The sequence below is a fragment of the Melopsittacus undulatus genome, chromosome 13, assembly GCF_012275295.1.
Source record: "Melopsittacus undulatus isolate bMelUnd1 chromosome 13, bMelUnd1.mat.Z, whole genome shotgun sequence".
In the NCBI taxonomy this organism is placed as follows: domain Eukaryota; kingdom Metazoa; phylum Chordata; class Aves; order Psittaciformes; family Psittaculidae; genus Melopsittacus; species Melopsittacus undulatus.
In genome coordinates this window covers 1,665,772-1,683,116 of record NC_047539.1, presented here as the reverse complement: position 1 = coordinate 1,683,116, position 17,345 = coordinate 1,665,772, and the positions used below count along the sequence as shown (strand labels likewise).

The following is a 17,345-nucleotide window of genomic DNA, read 5'->3' as shown; positions in this document are numbered from 1 at the left end:
TCTACGCTGGACTCTTCCTGGCAACACAAACCAGTTTCATTGGCATTCTTCAACCATTTCTAGTCCTCACATTACAGAGAGATGCACATACAGATATGTGGAAAAAACTACACAGAGGCCTGGAACTAATAGAACTGAAAGTAGAGCTTTCACTGGTATATTTAACCATGGAACTGTTTAAATACAGGTAACATTTAGAAATCAAAGCTATCATATAGCACACATACATAGGGTTGATAATGTGAAAACACAACTCTCAAAATAGATACAGGGCAACCCTGCAGGTGCCACAGAGATCCCATCTTCCACTTCTTAGCTCTGTGGGTCACAAGTGGTCTCTGGAGGCCAATCTTTGAACAGGTTGTACATGCTCCACATAGCCAGCCCTGAGCCCATATCACAAACACCCCGAGGTAAAGCCTCTCCCTGTACATGCTTCATTCTAGACTTAACTCTAGTGCTGACTGGTTTTCCAAATCCTCAGCAACCTCTTGTCAAAGCTCAGAATAAGGACTCAGACATTCTTAATAGAGGAACATTACAAGAGAAGCATTAAAAATGAGGGACCTCAGAAAAGGAAGAAATCTGACAACAAAATGGCCTAAAGAGGTTCCCTCAGTGTAGACAGTGTGATGCTCTGTGCTCCCACAAACCTGGAAGTCTGAAAGGGAACAGGGCATGTTCTGGACTGATACTGAAGGTGGCACACTGGAAATCCAGCTGCAAAAGGTACTTGCTCATTCAGATTTGGTAGCCAGAAGCAGCCTGATGGTGGCCATGTCACTCTGCCCACGCCCTCTCTGCTACTGAATGCAGCACGCTCCAGTCGAGCAATCCCATTGTGCCCTTGACTTCAGCTCAGAAAGGGGATGATAAGAAAGACAGCTGGACTGGTCCCTTCCTACCTGAATTATCCTGTGGCCCTATGCCAAGAGGGCTGGACAAAGGGCAGGAAACCCAAAAGGGGACAAGAAAAGGGGGATGCACTTCCTGCAACCCTCAGAGGCCCCCGGCAGCGGACACAGGGGAGAGAATGTCATTGTAGCACAGACAAAGCTGAGCCCCCCGTGTCGCTGGGTGGTACGAGGGGAGGGGGGACCGGAGCGGGGCCGGCCCCGGGGACACCCCGCCCCGACGGGGAGGGACGAGCCGCCAGCCCCGCGCACAAGGGGGTAAAAGCGGGCGGCGGGGCTGGGGGATAGCGAGGGATCGGGGCTGAGCTGCGGAGCAGGTGAGAGGGGCGAGGGACGGGACCGGCCACTGGGACCAGTACCAGGACTGGGAGCCTCACCTCACTGCGCTGTCCCACAGGTCGCACCAGTTGCGGGATCGCTGTAGGAACAAGAAGAACATCGTCCGCAATGGCAGGCGAGGTGAGGGTGAACTTTGCTTCTCTGGAGGGGTGGTCTCGGGGTGCTCTGGCAAACACAAATTCAGCTGAGTTAAAGTGTAAGTCGCAGGCTGAGCAGCTGCCATTGCCTGCAGGTTCTTCCTTCTCCCAGGGAAGGACTAATAACCCGTGCAGTTCATTCCCGATGACTTGTGTTGGGGCAGGAGGTTCTGCACAGCAGGTTCTGCAAACGTTTCTCTGTACAAAAGCTGCGTTTTCAGTTTCTGTGCTTGGCAGGTGAGACGTGAGCAGTCATCTCAGTGAGTCACACTCTCTACCTTCAAATGACTACTACAGCCCTGGCCTCCTCTGCGCTGGGTTGTGGACTGTCTGTCAGCTCTTGGACTGTCATAGCCACCTCTCAAATCAGAGTCCCGCAGCTAGCTAAAGTGAATCTTTCAGTTTTAATTTCCTGATTGCAAATGTATGTGTTGCAATGCTTCTGCTGACCCACTTCTCACTTTGATGGAAACCCATAGTACTGAACTTATATCTGAACAGTCCTGTTCCCTACTGAAGCACTCGGCCTCTCTTACTGCCCTTTAATTCAGCACCCCCTGTGCCATGCTCCTGTGGGCACCAGATGCACACTGAAGTCTCTACTGCTTTTCTTGCTCAATTCTGATTCCCCCTCCTCCTTCCCTCAGCTTTCTGACAAACCTGCCTTCAAGATGCCTACACCCTTACCTGTGCAGGCTCTCTCCTGCTGCCCTCTCAGTCACGTTGTTTCAGCAGGAATCAGCAGAGACATGGAGACAATCACTAGGAATCAAGTTTCTGGGTTACTCAACAGTGCTTTGTCTGACTGATAAAGCCCTGACACAGAGCAGCTTGAAACTGTCCCACCAGCTTCTTGCTGTCCATGGTAGTTACAGTGTGAGAAGGGACTGGACAGGGGTGTCTGAAAGAAAATCAGGTAGATCAGTAATTATTACCTGCTCTGTAATGGTGACCGGATTTAGGCCCTTCCTTTAAATGACTCCAGTTTCTTTTTTGAGCCTGTTAGCACTAGAGAGCTGCTTTTGAAATCTTGGGTAATTTGTAAGGCACAAGTGAAATTCCATTTCAGTGCAAGTTTGCCAGAGTTTTGGGGTGTCCCACCCAGGCAAGCAAAAAGTGACATATATGTCTCTTAGCTGGTGAATCCGTTCAGTTGCTGATTCACTGGTGAAAAAGCTTACACACAACCAGCTGTGATGCATAGATAGAATTACATACCTGTCTTTGGTCACCCAGTGCAGTAGTTACGTAGATGACACACTCAAGTGTGTCGGGTTACTCTATGACTCTTGGTTATGGGTAGAAAACCAACTTTCATTTCTATGCATTTTAAAACCTTCCTATTGATTTATTTGCCTGAACATTCTTGATGCCTGACTCTCATTGTGGAGCCTGGATCTGAAGCAGTTTTATGCTAATTCTGGGCCAAAACTTGCAAGAACATCGTGGACACTGGAGTTGCCCCAAACACGTCATAATGTGGTTTGTGCTGGCCTTCAGCTCTTCATCAATCAAAGAAACATATCTGTTAGCTCAACTGAATAAAAAAGCCTTTGATGACACTGGCTTTCACTCTATTTGTTAGTGACTGCTTTCCTTTTTCCCCCCTTTAAAAGGCTGTCAAAGGGTTGCTGACCTGCAGCTGCCTTAAAAGAGAAATGCATGCTGATCTTGCACCATATGCCCTGATAATAATTTCAAGGACTCCCTGCAGAGAGAAAATGTCCTAGAGGATTCCTAAGCCAGGCCTCACAGCCTGGGAGCTGAACACTAGTGACAATGACAGGTTCTCCATTGCTTTCCCAAAGGTTCTGAAGTCCAGGGCATTTCTGGTCAGTGCTACCACCTGCAAAACTATAGCTGAGCATGGCCTCAGTACTGCATGAACAGATAGAGCACTGGATGTTATATAGTGCATAGGACCTTCACTGAAGTTATTGGGCCTCTTTAATATGCTGCTTCCTTTCTCTCAGGGAGATAAACTTTGGGGAGGAAGATTCAGCGGAAGCACAGATCCAGTCATGGAGATGCTCAATGCTTCCATCAGCTATGATCAGAGACTGGCTGAAGTTGATATCCAGGGGAGCATGGCTTATGCCAAAGCCTTGGAGAAGACTGGAATCCTACCTAAAAGTGAGATGGAGAAGATCCTGAGTGGCCTGGAAAAGGTATTTATTTCCCTCACTGTCAGGTGTGCTAGAATGAATGGCTCCTTCTCTGACAGCATCTCTAGTAGCATCCCTGAGCTGCTGTTCTAAAGAGAATCTTTGCATGTTCTCATGTTCTATTCCTTGGAGCTAGGCATGTGCTGAAGTGCTTTCCTGAAAGGGAATGCTGCCCTAAGTCACAGACATGACAGGCTCATGTGTACTGCACTCAGGGCTCTTGGAGACATTTGGGCAGGAGACGGATGCTCAAACCAGGAATGGTTTCCCTATGAATTAGGAATATTATTTTCCTGCTGAGTCTGGCTGCCCGAGTCAGAAGCAGGCAATGCATAGGCTGCATAGAAAATATCCCATTGTTCCTGCTCACCCACCATGGACAATGGCGACTCTATACAATGTTTGTATAGGAAAATCCTGGTGGACAATGAACTCCCTTTTTGCTGCAAAGCTGAAATCCTCCTATAGCCATAACAGTGCAGAATCATCATGGAGAGAGAGGAATCCCACCAAGTGCACTATAGAATACTGGGATAGAGCAAGCAGCTCATGGGAGACTGAACACTTTGATTTCCACTGGCATGGCAGAAACTGGCATTTCCTGAGGACACTCATGCACAGCAGCATCAGGGTAACTGGAGAGGCTGACTGGTGTTTCTGCTGGTGTTTGTAGATCTCTGAGGAATGGTCTAAAGGAGCCTTTGTGGTGAAACACACCGATGAGGATATCCACACTGCCAACGAACGCAGACTAAAGGTTTGGGTCCTCTCATCTCTCCCTCCTGCTCCTCTGGAGCTGGATCTGCCTGACATGAAGTGCTTGTACCTCTGGTCCACTGGGAGATTCCACTAGACCCCTGCTGCACAATCAAGTGGCTCCAAGACCCCTTTTGTGCAAGAGGCACTGTACAAGTAGAGAACCCAAATGTGCCCATCCCCACAAGGGATCCCATGGCTACTCACAGGATCCTCTAGAATCCCTTCCAGGCAGGGATGAGGGCTGCTCATGTGGAGTCTCCTGCTTAGAGTACAAAGATACTGATAGAAATACTCTTCTTGTCCTCAGGAGCTGATTGGAGACATAGCTGGAAAGCTGCACACTGGAAGAAGCAGGAATGATCAGGTATGTACAGAATCTATTTTGAATCCTTTCTACTCCTCCCCCACCTCACTTGAGGAGACCTGAGACCAGAGCTGCCTTTGGCTCTTGCCCTGAGGAGCAAGGTATACTGACATTACCACATCAAAATGACCAAATAACAACAGGAAGATCTTCCCATCACACACAACAAGGAGGGCATTGCTGTAAAAGGGACCCATCGCTACATATGTCACATTCTGCTTTGTCTGACTGTGGCCAATCTCATACAGGTTGTGACTGACTTGAAGCTGTTCATGAGGAATTCCCTCTCTGTCATCTCCAGTCACCTCCTGCAGCTCATTAAGACCCTGGTGGAACGTGCTGCCATGTAAGTGCTTTCCAAAATCCATGACTTTTGCCTTACAGGACCAGGAGACTTCCAGGCTTGTTCTTTGAGTGGCTGCAGTGAGGGCAGCAGCAGGGTCTCCTGCAGAGGAAGTTACAGACAGACAGGCAGTGTGTGGCAGCAGAGGGAAAGGCAACGGACCCTCCTTCCCCACAGTTCACATGACAAAGACCTTTCTCCTCTCCCAGTCTATCCAAGCAAAGGAACTGAGGTGGGAAATGCAGATGAGACTTTAGAAGGACCAAATCCATCTGAAGGAGTGGGGAACATATTTCAGGTTGCTAAATATGAGAAAAGCTCAGCTGTGTGAACTCCATGTCTAACTCCTTCTTACACACCACACTCTGAGCCAGTGGTACATGGGGGAACATTTACCTGCCAGAGGGATTACTGTACCAGGCAGTTTTAACAGAGAGGCCTATGGCAGATATACCACTCTGGAAAATTAGGAAATCTAAACCCCATGTGCTTAGGTAGCAGGTGACAGGGAGATAGACCAGCTTCAGCACACTCTGCAGTGTACCTGCCACTGCTGGTGTCCTCACAGCTGCTGCTCACCTCTTTCTCTCCTTTCACATGCAGAGAAATTGATGTTATCTTGCCTGGCTACACCCACCTGCAGAAAGCTCAGCCCATCAGATGGAGCCAGTTCTTGCTCAGGTAACCACCTTTACACTTGGCTGCAGGGACCCTTCTCCACCCTGGGGGCCGTGCTCAGCTGGAGCCTAGAAGGACATCGTCCTTTGAGGGTGCAGACAGGGCTGGTGACAAACCAGAGATAACCTTGCAGGCTGGAACAGGAGCTCCCCACATGGCTCTGATCCAAGCATTGAGGGGCAGTGGAGGCTGACTCCTGCATGCTCCATGCTTTGGCCACTCTCACCTCTTGGGTTGTGTGATACTTTCTGACATCAGATGCTTCACCTCTCATGTCCTTTCCCAGCCATGCTGTTGCTCTGACCCGTGACTCTGAGCGCCTGGGAGATGTGAAGAGGAGGATGAATGTCTTGCCTTTGGGAAGGTATAAAGTCTACTTTGTGTGTAGTCCTTGGGTCTCTCTTTGCTCTGTGAAACGTCTGGGGCACATCTTTGCATCCCTGAACCACTGGGGTTTGTATAATCTGCTCATTAAGGACCTGCAAGGCTGCAATCCTTGCTTCTCTTGCCAAATAGCAGACTGTCACCACAGAGAGACTGTTCTTCTCACTTCCTGAAATTAGGAACTACAATCTTTAACAAATAAACCCTGCTCTCATTTCAGAGATCAGAGCTGCCAACCTTCATGCCACACTGTATGACACCAAAATGAACCTGGGGAGGGTAATCTTCAGAGAGGTGTCATCACTGGGTGCCAGAGCTCACCTTTGGTTTGAGTGTGCAGGATGTCATATGTGACTTCTGTTTCTTTCTCCCCCTGGCAGTGGTGCTCTGGCTGGTCACCCACTGGACATTGACAGAGAGCTTCTACGTAATGGTAAACATCTCCACATGACTGAGAGGCACAGATCTGCTCATAATCCCTGGGAGATGGGGAAGCTTTGACACATTGTCCTGAAGTTGCAATATCTGAAACATGCACATGGAGAGTGTTAATTAAAAAGAAATAAGTGTTATCTGATGCTCAGTGAAAGAGGAGGGAGGCAGCTCCTATTGCCTTAGTAAGCCAGGAGACTTTTTACTGCAGTGAAGCAACAGGTGCCTGTAAGGTAGGACCATCAACAGAACCAACTCTGCCGCACACTGCCTGCCTGGGCTAATAACAAAGCATGTTTGTGTTCCTGGGACTACTCAAGGGCTCAGTTACCTGCATGCTGGGGCAAACTGCTATATTCTAGCTCCATTCATACCAAGCCTAACTTCCTTTGTCCATTACCTTCCTTACAGAGCTGGACTTTGCCTCCATCAGCCTGAACAGCATGGATGCTGTTAGTGAGAGAGACTTTGTGGGTAAGCACAACTCAATCACTTCTTCCCAACACCATTCTAGAAGCAGCCTCTTGAGCCCTTTCTGGTTAACTTCCCTTCATGAAGGACTGAAATCTTCCACTAGGAAGTACTTATACAGAAAATCTTTTTGATAGTGTTTAAACTCTAGTCAGGGCTCCCTGGGTTGTTCAAGCAAACAAGCACCTTTTCCACATCCTGATTTCCTTCTCTGCAGTGGAATTCCTCTCCTTTGCCACCCTGCTGATGATCCACCTGAGCAAGATGGCTGAAGATCTCATCATCTACAGCACCAGCGAGTTTGGCTTTGTGACCCTCTCTGATGCTTATAGGTAGGTCTCTGGACAAAGAGCCCTTCCCTCAGCCTCTCCTCCTCAGCTATCCTCACCTGAGGGTTACAGTAAGACAGTGTTTGGGGTCTCCCTGCTGCCCCAGGCTGACACACCATTAAAAGGCTGGCAGAAAGGCAGCCGTAGGGTGAATACCCCTCAGTACTGAACACTTCTTTCTGATTCTGGCAACTCAACCAAGTCTGCATTCAGCACTCGCCCCTCCCCAGCAACTGCTGGCACAGAAAACTTCCTCCTCTGCTGGCACTGACTGCCAAAGCCTTACCTGCCTGCCCAGCTCTGCAATCCTAACGGATTTCCTGTGTCTGGGGGCAGCACAACACAGCCCTCCCTCTTTGTTGTCACAGAAGGAGAGCTGACCTGCTGAGAGCAGCCATGGGGAGGCTTGGGGGCAAATCTCCTCTCTGCTGCCTCTGTAAGAGGTGAAACTGCATGTCAGCTCCAGGCAGGACTGCAAAGCCAAAGGCTTTGCTGTGGTAAACACGTGAAAGTTGGGACATTTAATTCACTGCTTTCCTAAAGCCTAGAAAGAAAAAGGGACAGATGTGTTGCTTTTGGAGGGCTGCAGCAGGAGGTAGCAGCATGACCCGTGTCTGTTGGGCTGGGGTCCTGCTCACCGTTACACTCCACTCACCTTTCTTCCAGCACTGGCAGCAGCCTGATGCCTCAGAAGAAGAACCCTGATAGCCTGGAACTGATCCGCAGCAAAGCTGGACGAGTGTTCGGACGGGTGAGCAGGCTCTGCAGAGAAGGGGATGGGGAAACTGCTCATCCAGGGCTGAGGAATGTTCCTCCTTCTCATCTCTGCTGAAAGAAATGTGCCCAGTCTGAGCTCTGCACCTCTCCTGCGACAATGTGCTTCTCCTCTTGTACCTAACCACCTCACCTGCTTCTCTCTGCAGCTGGCTGCCATTCTCATGGTTCTCAAAGGCCTTCCGAGCACCTACAACAAGGATCTGCAGGTAAAACACAGGTTGGCTTTCACAGGGTCTCTCAAACACACAGGTCTCTCCTACTCTGGTGCACTTTGCCAGTCCTTGTCCCTGCACAAGCCCTGCTTATGTGTAGGGGGTGAGGAAGGGGCTGAGGCTCAGCACAATGCACTTGGCACCATGGCCATAGAGGAGCCCCTGCTCTTGGCTCTTGGTTGGGCTTTTGGGCTGCACCAGGTTTACTCACAGCAGTTTCCATCCCTGTTCTAATGCAGGAGGACAAGGAGGCTGTCTTTGATGTTGTGGACACCCTGAATGCTGTGCTCCAGGTGGCCACTGGAGTGATTTCTACCCTCCAGGTAAGGCTTCAAGCTCTCACTACTGAACATGGTTGGGGTGCACATTGTGTAAATAACATGGGTCAATGAGCTGTACATGGGTCCTAAGATGAAGGCTCTTCAGTAGCCCACCCATATGGCTCACTGTGGCCACCACTGTCAGCTGCTTTAGGATGAGAGTGTCTTTTTAGAGCAAGTCCCTTCCAGATAAAGTCCCCTCACCGGGACCACTGACATCCCAAAGGAAGAGGTGATGATGCCTCCCTCTCACCCTTTCTGCAGATCAACAAGGAGAACATGGAGAGGGCTCTGAGCCCTGAGATGCTGTCGACTGACCTGGCTCTCTACTTGGTCCGTAAAGGGGTAAGTATCAGCGAGAAACTTGGAACTGTGATTCCTTTGGATGCAGAATACTGCTTAGCGAAGGCCTGAGATGAGGCCTTGTGTTCTGTTCTGAGGTGATCAGTCTGGGTCAACACAACTGGATTCACATGGCACTTTGCTAGATGAAAATGAGCCAAGCAAAACAGAGAACACATCTTTTTTGTGTCCTTTGGAAAACACCCCCATTGCCTGGTCACTGACTGCAGCCTCTACTCACTGCAGATGCCATTCAGACAAGCCCACATTGCTGCTGGAAAGGCCATCCACCTTGCTGAGACTAAAGGCATCCCCATCAATAAACTCACCCCTGATGAGCTGAAGAACATCAGGTTTGTATCACTTTTACCTTGAGTTCCCTCAACAAGGTGCCCTTCCCCAAATCATCTGAGCCAGACAGCATCCCAAAATCCTGCTGGGAGAATGGGGACAACATCACTACCACTCAGCTCCAGCAGGCCACGGGCAGCACCTACTGGGAGGGACTGGATGAAACTCATGCCCTAACCTGGAGGCACCAGCCCTCCAGCAGACTTTACCTCCAGACTTGTATCTGTGGAGCTGACTCACTGGTCTCCCACAAGCAGCTACTGTCAGGCACCAGAAGTGCCAGGGCTGCGGGAGGCCTTTCCCTTTCCCAAAAGGCTCCATGTCCACTCCTTCACCATCTCCACAGGCACTGAGCACTTCCAGCAGGCACCAGCACCCAGTGCTCTCCATTGACACTCTTCTCTTTGCCTCCCCAGCCCCCTGTTTGGCAGCGATGTCTCCCAGGTCTTCAACTTCTTCAACAGTGTGGAGCAGTACACGGCCATGGGTGGCACTGCCAAGAGCAGCGTGAGTGCCCAGATCGATCACCTGAGGGAGCAGCTCAAGAGGCTGAAGGAACAGGCTTAGAGTGTGGGGAGAGATCCCGTGGATGCAACGTTGTGCCTATATCACTAACCTGGAGTTAATAAACACTGTGGTGTATGTAGCTCACTGAAACTCCTGGCTTGTGTCTTCCTTCTTAGAAGTACGACAGATGTGGCTTCTGGTAGGCGGAGAGCAGTAGGAATGTCAGCACATGTGTTGCAGGAGGACTCTGTGCGTTCACAAAGGGGAATGCTTGGTGTAGCACCTGTAACACACACCACATCTCCAGCTATCACTGCCCTCCTGCTAGGATTATGTTCCCCTGCCTCCCTTCTGGCAGGAAAATTAAACCTCCTCAGGCCCTGGCACTAGAGCTTGCATGGCCTTAGGCAGGTTGTGCCAACCCCAGCTCATCCCAACCCATCACAGAACTACCTGTACTTCCCTGTGTGTCACACATACCCTGATTTGCCTTCAAGCTAAGTTAGTACAGAGTGCTTTAAAAAGAAATTGCATTGCTATTGCCTCTTACAGAGATCATTTACCACCTTTGCCCTTACACAAGTAAAACCAGAACTAAGAGCAGGAACAGCCTTACTTGCGGTACAAACTGCCAGGACATCCTCAGGTCCTCTCCTGCTTACTGATGCTTCTCTCTGATTTAGTATATGTGTCTCACCTTCCAGCCAAGTTAGCTGTGGCAGGGAAATCCATTATGTACACTTAATTCAGGTGGAAAGGTGACAGCAACAGCCAACACCAACACTCAGAAGAGGGATTATCTCCTTCCCAGCTCATGGTTCTTTCCTTTCCTCACATGTAGGAAGCCACACAAGTGAGTATCGTTTTAGGGCAATTCCAGTTAAAATTAAGCTTTCTCCCCATTGTTTCATTTCACATGTCTCAGCCTACTCAGCTTTCCCTTGTTCCCAGCTGCCACTGTTCAGCACCTTGGGGGGCAATGCTGTTTGAAAAAAGGAGGTGGTTTTAACAGATTATCACACCTCTATCTATTGCTTAAATAAACAGTTCATCATCATCACTGGTACTCCCATTTGACCATTCACCTTTCACCAAACCATTCACTGACCTGCAGTAAACGAGGCCGTTTGTGCTTCTGTAACTGAACCAAATACAACATGACCGACGGCTGCTTACTGTCCATGGAGGTACATGTCATCATCCAGGACGCACACATAGGCTACAAATAAATATCCTACAAAACTAAACCCAGTCTGATGGCATTGCCTCCCTCCCTTGCCCCTGTGATACTTTTCTCTTTATTCCTAATGGAGTTCTGGGAGCCGTGGTCTGAATAGGAAAGTGTTACCGTGCTTCACAGCCGAGACCTGCCGTAGTTTTCTAACGCAGCAATCATCCCCCCGCCTGTTCCCACTATTCCATCCGGTCCTCAGCCCTCTTCTGTGCCGTTTACCAACAACTTCTTGCCCTCCCGCTTCAACAAGTCTGCGAATGAAGAAAAGTGACTCAGAAAATAAAGCGCCTCTGAGAACAGAGGGAAGCGGGCAAGCACATCAATAGACACAAAACCATCCTCCTCTCGGAGCCCACAACCGTTTGAACGCCACTCTTTGCCTACAGGCGGCTGCAGCCCCAACCGACGGCTCGGGCTCCGCAGCAGGCCCTACCCCCGCTGGTACCGCCCCACGGCCGAGCCCTGCCCACAGCGGGGATGGCGGCGGCAGCAGCAGCGTGCGGCCGGGGTACGGTACCGGGGTTAACGGGGTCCTGCCGCCTGCTGCTGCTGCTGCTGGCGGTGTGGCGGACAGCGGCACGGCCCCGAGGCATGTTGTACCCCCGGGACACCCCGTCCCGAGAGCGGAAGGAGCTCGGCGGCCTCTGGAGCTTCCGCGCAGACCTCTCTCCGAGCAGGGACGCCGGCTTCGTGCAGCGCTGGTACCGGCGGCCGCTCCGGCAGGTACGGCGGGTGCGGGCGGGGGTGCCCCGGGGCAGGCCGCAGGGCAGGGCCGCTGCTCCGCAGGCAGGACCGGTTCCTCTCTCCCTTCCCACCCGGCCTGCGGAGCGGCTGCTCTGTGCCTGTGCCTTGAGACCTGCTAAGAACCACCCGCCTCTGATGACCCCGCTGGGGCTCAGAGCCGGAAAGCATTTGAATGAACCGCAGCCACCTTTAGCGCTGCCTTGCACAACGTTTATCTATGATCAACAGCATCGGATAAACAAAAACGCCTGGAAAGGGCACTCGAGTGATTTTATTCCAAAGTACCTGAGTGCTGATAAACCATTCCAGTGTAACTGCAAGCAAGTATGGAATTAACACCATGACCTAAAAGGAATAAGTAGTCTATGTGTAAAATGTACATGTCCATCATTTCTCTTTTAGCCCTTTGGCCTGCTTTTTTGCCCAATTTCGGAAGGAGAGAAGCTGAAAGGCACTTCGCTGCTGGAAGCACAGTGAAATGAGGCAGCCAGAGGAGAGGGATCCTTTACTGTGCTCCCGCAGAGGGAGGCTTGGCCATGTACACTCAACCTGCCTGAGATGAGACTCTCCCTAAGGAGATGCACATTATGGCCATTCCAGTCAAGGGATTTCCTGTATCAGGTACAGGAAAATCCACTCCACTATACAGAGATTCTCCTGCTAGGATTTTCTGATGGCTGATAAGGGTGCTGAGTTTCTCTGCAGCACTGGTACAGTTCAGTGCTGAGTCAGCTGCGCACATGATGCTCACCCCTGGGCAACCAGGCCTTCCTTGTTCCGTTCTCCATGGAAGGGCTTCCTGAGGAAAGGGGAAGCTGCTGCAGCAGCACTCTTGTGTGCAACATCATGAGCACAGTAGGTACTAAAGATGGACAGCTCTATGTCACAATAGCATCTGGTTATCTCAATGTTAAATGTATTCCAACACTGCCTGCCTATGATCCTTACATTAAGTGAGTGAATTCACTCCATGTAATCCCAAGGAGTCTATTTTGCTTTCAGGGAATGAGAAAGGGTGGACTCATTCCAAACAGTCTCCACAAACCTTCCATGGGGAATCTGACCCAAAATATCTGTGCCTCTTGTAACCCTTCTACAACTCTTAGCCCAACAAGCAGCACCCCACACCAGTGACCTGGCAGCACACCACCAGCCCTGCTCACCAAACACCTAGAGCTGTGCAAGAGAAACTACTGCTTGTGCCAAGTCTCAAACTGAAACAATGACCTGGGCATGTTTTTCCCCTCACTTCTCTGATTCTGGAGTACCAGAGTCATTAATGAAAGCATTTCACTATACACCATCAGGGGAAAAGATATGAGCAGTTTCTTCCTGTAGGAACAAGCAGGTACCTGGGCCTGGTACAAAGCAGGACTTGTACAGGACCTGTGACAGAGCACACTGGTTTCTAAACAGATCTTCCCAAGTATTTCCACTGGACAAAGGGATTGTAAGGCTGTCAGTGGACAGGGACACCTGCAGCAGTACAGGTTGGACACCCAAGACAGTAACATTTCTTTAACTGTTTCCTCCCTTTCTGTTCCATTCCTGCCAGACTGGCCCTGTGATTGACATGCCAGTGCCTGCCAGCTTCAACGATATCACTCAAGACCCCAGCTTGGAGAACTACATCGGCTGGGTTTGGTATGAGAAAGAGGTGCTGCTCCCTCTCCGCTGGCTTCAGGACAACCTCAACACCAGGGTGGTGCTCCGCTTTGGCAGTGCCCATTACTACTCCATTGTGGTATGTTGATGGGAGATGGTCCTTATGTTTCCAGAATTGTGCTGCACTAAATCTGTCTTGTGGCTTGTTCAGCACCTACACCTCTGCCTAGATTTTATATCTTAACCCCTGCCTGTTTTCCTCCAGCTGAGAACTTGGCCCTGTTTCCAGGTCTCTTCTCTGATTCTCCAGTATCAGGACTAGCAACTAAAACATTTCCTTGCTACAGGATGTGCCACTGTCATCTCAGTGACCCTTGCTTATACATGACCCAGACCTAGCACCCAGCAAAGGAAGGGCTGCTAAACTGATCCCTCAAGGAGTAAGAGCCCAGAACAAGGTTCAGTGTTACTGGGAATCCCAACTGCCTTTTGCTGGGCTTCCCTTTGCCCTTCTATGCTTGCCACAAAACCCAATAACCTGCTTCTTGGGCTCACAGGTGTCTTCTCTTGCAGTGGGTCAATGGAGTGCAAGTGGTGGAACATGAAGGGGGCCACCTCCCTTTTGAGGCAGATATAAGCAGCATCGTCCAGGACAGCCCAGGGATCCCCTGCCGCATCACTGTTGCACTCAACAACACTCTCACCCCCCATACTCTGCCTCCAGGGTCAATTCTATACATGAATGACAGCACAAGGTGAGTTACTTACTGTACTGCTGAGCTTATCCCAGGACTGAGAGAATGGGACTTGATTCAGCTGCTGGTTCATAGGACCTTCCAAGCACCTTAGGAAAGCATGGGATTGTATTTATGCCGAAATTCATCAGTTGAGCAGGGAGGTGTTTCAGCTTTGCTGTTACGAGGAATTGGCACTGAGTTATTGTATCTGTTTTATACACAAGGAACTGGGATTAAGTGATTTGCCAAGTTGAATAAATGGCAGATTTGAGAAGCTTGAATTCAGCTGGAATATACAAGTACCAGCTATCCTGCAGGACCAAACCTGCTCAGTGCATTAGATACTTGTTAACTGGGAGTCCCCCTCAGTGCAGCAGCAGCACTACTGAAAGATAGATCCATCCTGCTGTAAAGACTATTTTACCAGCTAGCATTTGTTATTACATGACAATTTACATCCATAGGCTGCCTTCAATTCCTGTAATGAAACATAACGTAGCCATTTCTCCTGTCTTCCTCACTCAGGTATCCCAAGAACTATTTTATACAGAACACCAGGTTTGATTTCTTTAATTACGCTGGAATCCATCGCCCAGTTGTGCTTTACACCACTCCTTCTGTCTACATAGATGATATTACTGTGACAACTACTGCATCAGACAGTGTTGGTAGGTCCAAAACAATTACAGCAGCTACCTGAGGCTCCAAATGGGGATGACACTCTGTTGTTATTCTGCACCTCCCTCTTTTAATGCTGCTCTGTGTGAAACCCCTTCAGCATTTGCTGCATGTATTTTTCCTTTCATAGCAGTTTCTGATTGTCTTTTGTCTCCTTTGAACCAGCAATGGTGCAGTATCAGGTGTCTGTTGTTGGCAGCACACTCTACTCCTTATCCCTGAGCTTATATGACCAAGAGGGGAAAGTGGTTGCTACAGGTGATGGGCCAGCTGGAGAGCTAAAAGTCCTGAACCCAAACCTTTGGTGGCCTTACCTGATGCACGAGACCCCTGGATACCGCTACTCCTTAGAGGTAATGTGATGTTTCTCCCTTTCCACTCTGTGCTGCTGCTGTACTGGTGCTGTGCTGCTGCTGTACTGGTGCTGTATTGCTGCTGTACTGGTGCTGTACTGGTGCTGTGCTGCTGTACTGGTGCTGTATTGCTGCTGTACTGGTGCTGTACTGGTGTTGGGCTGCTGCTCTGCTGCTGCCTTGCTTTGGGAGACAAAATGGCCCAGATGGGTAAGGGGAAAATAGACTGAATCTCTTGGAGTGAACAAGCCCCAGGAGGGGCATCCAGGGTTCATTCTTCATCCTTCATCTTCCCCAGCTTGGGTTTCTATTGCCTGTTCAGTCAAACCTTGCTCCATCCCTGAGGCCCACAGGAGGTGGCTGAAGCAGCAGTGAGGAGCAGGCAGGGGAAGGGATGGGAGGCTGAGGTAGCCATGGCAGTGAAGGGGAGGGAGGACAGGGCATCCTTGCGGAGCCCATCACGTCACTTGTGTCGTCTCCTCGGATCTCCAGGTGAAGATGCAGGCGCAGGTGGACGGGGCCATGCTGGAGGACGTGTACACGCTCCCGGTCGGCATCCGCACCGTGCACGTCACCAGCACACAGTTCCTCATCAACGGACGGCCCTTCTACTTCCATGGCGTCAACAAGCACGAGGATGCAGATGTAAGTGTGCACCATGTGTGCCTCACGTCCTGCTGCTGAGGCGGCGGCCGCCCTCACCTCCCCTCACTGCACAGAGGAGCCATCTCCTCACAGCCTGCACCAGGACATGGCTGAGGTGACACCGTCCCCACGCCGGCCATTGCTGGGACACCGCTCGCATGGCGGCTCCCGGCCATGGCTTCCAGCCACAAGCAGCGGTTCCCGGTGTCGGGAATGCCGGGATAACGTGTGGGAGCCGCAGGGCTGCGAGGCGAGGCCAGGCCACGGGATGGCGCCCGAGGCTTCGTCCTCCCCTCGCCGCTTTACCTCATGGCGGCGGCCGCGCGGGCTCAGAGCCGTGATGGGGACCGGGCGGGCATGGAGGGCAGCGGCAGTGCCCTCATGAAGGCGAACACTGCACGGGGAGGTGTGCGGTCAGCTGGAAATGGCAGCCGGGGCTGGAGGTGCTCCGGGAGCGAGCGGTGGTGCTGGGCTGCCACGGCTGTGAGGGGCTGCCATGGCTGTGAGGGGCTGACATGGCTGTGAGGGGCTGCCATGGCTGTGAGGGGCTGCCATGGCTGTGAGGGGCTGCCATGGCTGTGAGGGGCTGACATGGCTGTAATGGGCTGACATGGCTGTGAGGGGCTGCCATGTCTCTCTCCGTCCCCCCAGATCCGTGGCAAAGGGCTGGACTGGCCGCTGGTTGTGAAGGACTTCAACCTGCTGCGCTGGCTGGGGGCAAACTCCTTCCGCACCAGCCACTACCCCTACGCCGAGGAGATCATGGACCTGTGCGATGCCTACGGCATCGTGGTGATCGACGAGTGCCCGGCCGTGGGCATTAAACTGCCGTAAGAGAGTGCTCAAAGACCCTTCCCTTGGCTGTGTGTGCCTTCAACAGCACCCCCGTCCCCCAGCGCCCCTTGTCCTGATAATGGAAGTACTTTGCTCTCTGGAGCAATCAGCCTGTTGTGCCACGTGTGCCTGGTGGGGTTGGGCAAGCGGAGGGCGTTCGGCCACACGGCATCACGTCATCTGGGGTAATGAGCCCAAAGCATGGCCCTGAACCGTGTGGGGAGATAGGGCAGGAGCCATTACCCAGCATCAAGGCTCAGTTGTACATCCCAGGAGCTTGTGTTTCCACAGGGAAGGGCAGAAGGGATGGATTTGATATCCTCACCTCACCAGGTCTTGCTTCCTTTTGTGTTTCAGTGAGAGCTTTGGGAACAAGTCCTTGCAGCATCACCTGGTTGTGATGGAGGAGCTGATCCGCAGGGATAAGAACAGGCCATCCGTCGTGATGTGGTCAGTAGCCAACGAGCCAGCGTCGGAGCTGGCCCCAGCAGCTCATTACTTTAAGTAAGTGCATCTGCTTGTACAGAGAGGTGAGGCTTGGCTCTTGGTGCATCTTCTTCCTTGGGGGTGGCACAGAGAAGTAGTAAAGAGAGGACAAGCATTTCTTGGGAGCCCTGGAGCAGTACCCACAAGCTGACAGTGCAGCTGCTCACGTGCTGAACTGATGCTCAGCACGATGTAACAGCCTCCA

At 51.2% G+C, this 17,345-nt stretch overlaps 2 protein-coding genes across 2 annotated transcripts in view; both read left to right on the top strand.

The window, feature by feature from the left end:
* The first annotated feature begins 1,148 nt into the window (after positions 1-1,148).
* Positions 1,149-9,974, top strand: ASL (argininosuccinate lyase). The gene is made up of 17 exons (XM_034068915.1): positions 1,149-1,231; positions 1,312-1,373; positions 3,364-3,558; positions 4,229-4,312; positions 4,622-4,678; positions 4,927-5,024; positions 5,625-5,702; positions 5,986-6,063; positions 6,464-6,516; positions 6,927-6,989; positions 7,204-7,318; positions 7,982-8,066; positions 8,239-8,298; positions 8,544-8,627; positions 8,889-8,969; positions 9,213-9,319; positions 9,734-9,974. The coding sequence occupies exons 2-17, from the start codon at positions 1,362-1,364 to the stop codon at positions 9,882-9,884; spliced, it is 1,401 nt and encodes a 466-aa protein (XP_033924806.1). The 5' UTR covers positions 1,149-1,231; positions 1,312-1,361; the 3' UTR covers positions 9,885-9,974.
* A 1,549-nt stretch (positions 9,975-11,523) lies between these two features.
* Positions 11,524-17,345, top strand: part of GUSB (glucuronidase beta) — a 10,709-nt gene continuing 4,887 nt past the window's right edge. Inside the window, exons 1-8 of the mRNA XM_005154411.4 lie at positions 11,524-11,781; positions 13,358-13,546; positions 13,981-14,162; positions 14,670-14,812; positions 14,988-15,175; positions 15,668-15,820; positions 16,472-16,650; positions 17,012-17,158. Of these exons, the coding sequence (XP_005154468.4) occupies positions 11,536-11,781; positions 13,358-13,546; positions 13,981-14,162; positions 14,670-14,812; positions 14,988-15,175; positions 15,668-15,820; positions 16,472-16,650; positions 17,012-17,158 (1,427 nt within the window). The 5' untranslated portion in view covers positions 11,524-11,535. The remainder of the gene's footprint in view (positions 11,782-13,357; positions 13,547-13,980; positions 14,163-14,669; positions 14,813-14,987; positions 15,176-15,667; positions 15,821-16,471; positions 16,651-17,011; positions 17,159-17,345) is intronic.